General features: G+C 45.3%; 1 protein-coding gene across 3 annotated transcripts in view; it reads right to left on the reverse strand.

The window, feature by feature from the left end:
* mast3b (microtubule associated serine/threonine kinase 3b) overlaps positions 1–7,384 on the reverse strand; it is a 33,333-nt gene extending 25,949 nt beyond the window's left edge. For 2 of the 3 annotated variants that reach the window (XM_086161299.1, XM_086161298.1), the window contains exons 1-2: positions 7,189–7,384; positions 1,952–2,041 (exon numbers count right to left, since the gene is read on the reverse strand). In XM_086161299.1, coding sequence (XP_086017425.1) covers positions 1,952–2,041; positions 7,189–7,235 — 137 coding nt within the window. In that variant the 5' untranslated portion in view covers positions 7,236–7,384. The other variant, XM_086161300.1, reaches the window with a different exon arrangement.

A 7,384-nucleotide genomic window follows, 5' to 3' on the forward strand; every position in this document is an offset into this window, starting at 1 on the left:
GATGACATAACATTTGGTTTACTTTTAAGCAACAAATGAGATGAACTATGTGTCAATGTTAATTTAGGCCTGGCCAAGTTCTTCATTCACAAAAACAGAATGCAAAAGTGTTCTCCCAATTTTACGTTCTTTCTAAACGATTTTGAATTATATAAAAAAATCCTTAAAACTTATGGAAAAATACAAAAAATAAAAAAATATACAGTTTGATGTCCGAGATTTCTTGTGAACCACCAGGTTATATATATGTTACATTCCCCTTGCATTGTTTTTTATTTATTATTTATTTAATTATTTTATTTATCTATCTATTAATTAATAATTTTCTTTTACTTTTCTTTTTTGTCTAACATTGGACATTTCTCACAAACCTTTAACACTGTTAACTTCTGATTACATACAGAACAAATCTCCTTATGTCCTTTGCTCCCTCATCCCCGGTTGTTAGATTGTATATTTAGGATAAATCATGCAGTATACTGGAATATTATAGCTCACTGATATGACACTGCTCCATATTAGAATTGGAAAAATCATTTTTACACATTAGTTTGCTCTAAATGGTCAAGTCATGGTCATTTCATTACTTTTACACCAGAGACTTGCTTGTTGCTTTTTTTTTTTTGCAAGATTGTTTGTCCCTGCCTGCACACATCTTGCCTATATTTGTTATTTATTTTATTCATTGCTATTTATTTTTGTCACTCTATTTCTATTGTGGTTTAGTTCTAGTTGCGTATTTTTCACCCTCACTCCTCTTTGATGTTGCCCATTGACATATTTTATTGCCTGTTTATATATTGTATAGTTATTTTATTGCCTATCTGTATATTTTATATATATTGTCTATTTTTACAGTTTTATATTTGTATTGTACAGGACTACGGATGGAAATTAGCTATGAGCTATAATCTGGTACAAACATCTCTGCCTCTGTGCTTAATGTATTTATACACTGTCCTTATAAACTTCAAAACAAACAAACAAACATTGTCATACCTGATGATATAATTGTTGTTGTCTACTTATCTGCTGTCTATTTCTTTGTGGATTTTTTTTCTTGGTCTTGCTAGCTTCTGCCTTTCTATTTATATTTATTTACATATTATACCCTTTTTTTTGACATTATAACTGTTACATTGTGTGACAAAGGAATTTCCCCAATGAGGATCAATAAAGTTTATCTTTATTTATTTCCTACATAAGACGCGACTGAATCCTTGACGATAAGGAGCTGAGAGAAAGAATACAAATGCGGGACAAATAATCAAAGCACGGGGGAAGACGAAAAGTAGAACACTGTGGAAAAACAATAGTGCAATCTGATACACGCTGGAGGAGGAAGCATTTTTAACTTTACAACGAGATCCATTCTGACGCACCATGTGGTATAGCGGTGGAAAAATGACTGCACATCCAGAAGCACGCTGGATTCAGCCACCTCTGTTTGCAGCGTTGCCTTCCTCCTGAGCACACATCACCGTTGCCAAGCAACCCACATAGACTTAGACACAACTAATAAGGATAGTTATTCCACGGTGAAAAAGCAGCAGCAGCAGCAGCAGCAGCAGCAGCAGCTCAGGCTTGCACAATGATTCTAGTTTTCATGTCATTTACATTCCTGTTGAATTCCTACACTCAGTGTGTTGAAAGCTACACACCTTTGACCGGTTCAGTAATAGCTTTGTTTTTTTTTTAGATTAAAAAAACAATTATACCATTCTTAAGTGACCTACTATGGCGTCTTTTTGATCGCACATCGAATGCAGCGCCTCGCTTGTCGTCGAAGCAGAAACCCGATGACGTTCACTCGCGCAGAGGAGGTTTTGAAACGGCCAACGAGGTCAAAGGTTAAATTCTAATGAGCTTTTTTTAAGCTAAAAAAAAAACAAACTTTCACATGTAAAGGTTAAAGAAGCACAGGCGACGCAGTGTGACCTCGCTATCTTACCTCCAGGGATGCAGGGTTTGCAAAGGGCTGCAGGGGCTGCAGGGGCTGCACGGGCTCAGGAGGGTGGGGCTCTGGCACGTGGGCGATAAACTGCAAGGGAAGAAATGGTCGCAATGGATTAGCGAGCTGACTTAGCGTCGCCGACACGCCGGGCGCTATCACGAGTCAACAGCAGAACCGCGGTTGCACGTTTACCGCCCCATCATTTGAAACCACTGACTGACACTCGCGGTGTTTTGAGGGACGATGCAGCAACCTTTTTAACTGCACGTGGTTTATTACGGGGTGGTCGGACGCGGCCCGGTTAAAAATGATTCTCAGTTGTTGCACAAAGACGAAACGAGGAGCATCTCGTGCAACGTTCTGACGAACTCGTGGAAGATTTACGGCCAGCTTTCCGAGCTGACATGCTGCTGAAACCCAGATATTGAAAGTGACAGGACATATTGTTGCCTGAGTCATATATTGGGGGAGTAAAGGAAAATCACAGTCATTCAGGTGGTTGTAAAAATTCCACCATGAACTTTACCCCACGTACCGTCAAAGAGAGAGTCCGGTAAATCTACGAGCTAATTTTTTTTTTTTTTTTTTGCAGGAAACCACGTCAGGCTGGTTTGAGACAAAATGAAACGATGTCGCTGAGGCAACGGCATCTTTCTGGAACCAAAAAGCGCTTATAGAGCGGCCCACGTTATATTCTTGAAATACGAAAAAAAAATTAATGATACAAATACGAGAGCGAGAAATTAAAAATTCGAAATTCGCTGCTCTCACTTTGCAACTTCGTCCAGGTAGTTGGTGCACTATCTCGTGTCATCTTCCTATCTGTTGTGAGGCTTAATTTTATATCTTTGTGCTTTTTTTTAATAATCATCATGAGCCTTGAGAAAGCTTGTGAACCCAGGAAGAAGATGCTTTCTATGGAAATTAAGTAAGAAAAAATTGCGAAGCACAAACATGGTGTAGGTGTGACTGATATCGCACGTAATGGGGGTGGTGGAACAAATTCATTTGTTTTCTGTTATTTTAAATGGGGAAAATTCATTTAAGATATGAAAAAAATCAACATGCGAACCCTCTTCTGGAGCAAATTGGTATCTTAAGGGACCGCTCGTGAATAGCCAGGTAATTCTCCCCCTTTTAATTGGTAAAATTGCATATAATTACAGCAAGTTCATATCAGCAAGAAATTCAGTGCGACATCATAATAACGTTTTCAGCATCGCCGATTCAGCCAACCCTGAAAGTGCACGTCGACCTCGAGGCGACCCCGCGGCCGGAGCCGTTTTCACATCGATTTCCCAGACGGCACGCGAGGAGCCGCCTCGAGGGTTCCACGGCGCCGCTGTCGTCACGGTACCGCCGAGGTTTCTCAGGGATAAACGCAGCGCCAACTACCAAATCACCGGCTACCGACATGCGTAAACATCCATTCTGCGGCGGGAGGCGGGGTTCGTTATCGCGCCCTGCGGAACGCCGTTCCATCCCTGGAACGCCCAAAAGCGCTCCAGGGATGGAGTAAATAATATTTCATTTACATTTTCCAAGTTATTTCACTTGACAGGCACTCTCCCGTGGAGAATCTACAGCTGAATTTTATGTTGCACGCTCACCATGTCCGTAAGATGCCTCTTTTTACTTACACCACAACAATCATGGAGGTTGTTTTTAATTATAATTATATATGGGCTCTGGTTGGCGCATTGGTTAGCTCTTCATGCCGACAGGGGCCTTTCCATGTGGAGTCTCCATGTTCTCCAGGTGTTAGAATGGGGTTCCTCAGGGTTCTCCGAAGGTTCAATGGACTCAATGACATCTTTATATGATGTTTGGCTCCAGAGCATGGAATCCAACCGGCTGAGTTTCATCATCCGAGCTACGTACGATGTGCTGCCCTCTCCCACAGATCTGCAGCGATGGCTTGGAAAGGACCCATCTCGCCCCCTGCGACACTCGAGCGCATTCTGGTTGGCTGCCGAACCAGCCTCACTCAAGGGAGATACACTTGGAGATACAGCGCGAAAGGGTATCTATCAACGTCCGGCCTGTCAAGAACCAGAATGTGCACCAACAGAGGGGGACAGGCTTAGGGGTGACCCCTCAAACCCTGATCTGTTCCCACTGAATGGTCTAAGTCCTGCCGGCTGGCCTCCATCATAGAGGTAACAGTCCCCTGGGAGGACGCCATCAAAGAAGCATACGAGTGCAAGAAGTTGGAAGCTGAGGCGGAGGACAAAGGTGCGTCCGGTGGAGTTGGAGTGCAGGGGCTTCATCGCTCACTCAACTGCAAAGAAGTTGGAGTCAGGGGACAGCAAACAGGGAAACCATTGAAGAAACACCGCCGAAAAGAAGGAGCCACTGGCCGTGAAACCGCCTGGGCTGAAAGAGCTAACCTCTTTCCTCCTGAGGACACTGGGATTGTTTGGCGTCTGTAGCTCCCCGAGAACTTCCACCAGCCTATGGTCAGGTGAGGTCAACCGGCTCAACAAGTTCAGAAGGAAAGCCCACACGCTTCCCTCCTGCTTGTTTATTTATTTTATTCTTATCGTCGCTATTGTCGCTGTTTGTGCTGTTAGTTTTGGTCGTCTACTTTCCCCCTCACTGTCTTCCTTGATGTTGTTGCTGTTGTTGTTGTTCTCTCTGCTGTCTATCTATCATGGATGTCTTTTAGTTTTTCTAATAAATCACCCAAAGGGGAAATTCCTTTGTCACAGCAGCATAATCGTCCAAAAATGTAATAAATATGAATATAAATATAAACAGAGAGACAGATGAGATAGCGAGACATCCAGGAATAAATAGACAGCAGGGAGAACAACAACATCAGGGATAATAACGGACAACATAAAGGAACAGCGAGGGGGAAATAAACACAACCAGAACTAAATGACAATATGAATGGAGTGACAATGACAAGAATAAAATAAACCGACAAAAATTGGCAATCGGCGGAATGCGGAAGTTAGCGCTTCGGCCTCGTGGCTCAAAGGACCCTGGTTCGATTCTGACAAGAGGGACCGTTCTGTGTGGAGTTTGCATGTTCTCCTCGTGTCTGCGTGGGTTTCCTCCCAGTCCAAAAACGTGTTAATCGGAAAAAAATTGGAAAAATTGTCCCGAATGAGCGAGTGAATCAACGGTTGTCTGTCTGCATACTCCAGACTGCTGCCGCACAGGGATCGTCCAGGATAGCTCCCGCTTCGTCCCGGATTGTCCTTCTCCGTCCCCGCCGCCACCGATTGGAGGTTCAGTTCCACCACCGAGCTGGTTTCCTCACTATCCTGTTGAGCCTGTTGACCTCAGAAGTCGTGGCACCTCCAAACTGTAGGCTTGAGGAGCTACAAACTCCAAACTAGTCTCCTCAGGAAGAACATCCTGCTAAGACTCTTCCTGTGAAGTGCATCAGTGTTGAGTGACCGCTCTAATTTATTGTAAATGACTTAATGCTAATGTAGCGCTTAATCTTCTTCTTCTTTCGGCTTTTCCCTTCAGGTGTCGCCACAGCGAGTCAACTTTCTCCATCTAACCCTATTCTCTGTATCCTCCTCTCTCACACCAACTACCTTCATATCCTCTCTCACTACGTCCATACATCTTCTCTTTGGTCTTCCTCCAGACCTCATGCCTGGCAGCTTCACCTTCAGCAACCCTCTACCCAGATCTTCACCATGCTTTGGACACGAACACTCCTTTGTTCATGTCCAAAACATCTCAATCATCACTTTGTCTCGGTCATACATGTCCTGCACCCCTGTGACAGATTCCTCTTCTTCTTTCGGCTTTTCCCTTCAGGTGTCACCACAGCGAGTCAACCTTCTCCATCTAACCCTATTCTCTGGATCCTCCTCTCTCACACCAACTACCTTCATATCCTCTCTCACGACGTCCATAAATCTTCTCTTTGGTCTTCCTCCAGACCTCTTGCCTGGCAGCTCCAATTCCAGCATCCTTCGACCAATATATTCACTATCCCTCCTCTGTCCATGACCCAACCATCACAGTCTGGCTTCTCTGACCTTCTCTCCAAAACATCTAACATGTGCCGTCCCTCTGATGGACTCATTCCTGATCCTCTCCATCCTGGTCACTCCCAAAGAGAACCTCAACATCTTCATCTCTGCAACCTCTAGTTCTGCCTGCTGTCTTTTGGTCATTGTAACAGTTTCTAGTCCATACATCATCGCTGGTCTCACCACTGTCTTGTACACCTTTCCTTTTATTCTGGCCGACAGTCTTCTATCTCTTCGTACCCCTGACACTTTTCTCCACCCATTCCAACCTGCTTGGACCCGTCTCTTCACCTCTTTTCCACAATGTAGCGCTTAATGCTAATTGTTAATAGGGAACGGCGACCGGTGCAGGGCGAAACCCTTCCTCTCGTCCGACGACAGCCGGTGACCTCCAACCAAGGCCGAGCGGTCGAAACCCGGCGAAGTTTCCGAGCGAAAACCGAAGGACGGAGGCGGCCAGATTAAAACCCTAACAATAGAAAAGCGGTTAGCGCGTGGAGAGATGCACCGGCCCCTCCCCGAAGGATGAGTGTGTGAAGCCTCCGCTGCGCGGGAGCGTCGGCCTGAAATGGAAAAAAAAAAAATGAAATAGGGAGACAGCGCATGCTCGAGCTGAGATCATCCACAGAGGAGGCGGATGGATTCATTCCTATACGCTCCTACGCCTTATGGATCGGCGTCTAGTTGGAGGTACTCCCCCACCCTCCACACACACACACACACACACACACACACACAATACAGGCAACATCCACGGTGGTGGTAGAGTCTTCCACGGGAACCGGGAGCGATTGGGAAAAATAAAAATTAGAAGGCGTTTGTCTTCGCCGATCATGTGATCTGGCCGAAGGGAGAGGAAGACCGGGTTCCAAGTGAGGTCAGAAAAACAATGGTTCCTCACAGCGGAGGGGGAAGAAAAAAGGGTTGTTGGTGCTGGTGGTTGGAATAAAACTGAAACAGAAGAGAAACTTAGGGCGCGAAGAAAGAGAAAGCAACCCCACATGCGGTGAAGTGGTTGAAAGTTCGCAGTCAAAACAAGTGAAACTCCTCCTCCATCCTGCTCTCCACCTTCACCGGAGCTGCGATGACTTCTGCAGCTGCTGAAGACACCACCAAAACATTCCTCCGCCCAACTTTTTCTCTTTTCAAAACAGGTATAACACGTGTCGGAGGAGATGGTGGGTAACACAATTTGCAGAAATCAATGATTAAACAATAAAAATAACTTACTCCAGAGTCAGAGAGGGGATCTTCAGTTTATCTCGCCTGGACTTCATTCTTGCAGACGGGTGGAGGTGGAGGAGGCTCCGGTTACCACCACGCAGCGGCGCTCGGTCTCCCAGCCGACCCTTGGCCACCCATCACCGGCTAAAATTAACCCCCTCCGCCGGGGGTGGGGGTGGGCGGCGGGTGGGTGCCGGAGGGT

The sequence above is a fragment of the Fistularia commersonii genome, chromosome 16 (assembly GCF_037954325.1).
Source record: "Fistularia commersonii isolate RoL2024-O1a breed Wild chromosome 16, RoL_Fcom_v1.0, whole genome shotgun sequence".
NCBI lineage: Eukaryota > Metazoa > Chordata > Actinopteri > Syngnathiformes > Fistulariidae > Fistularia > Fistularia commersonii.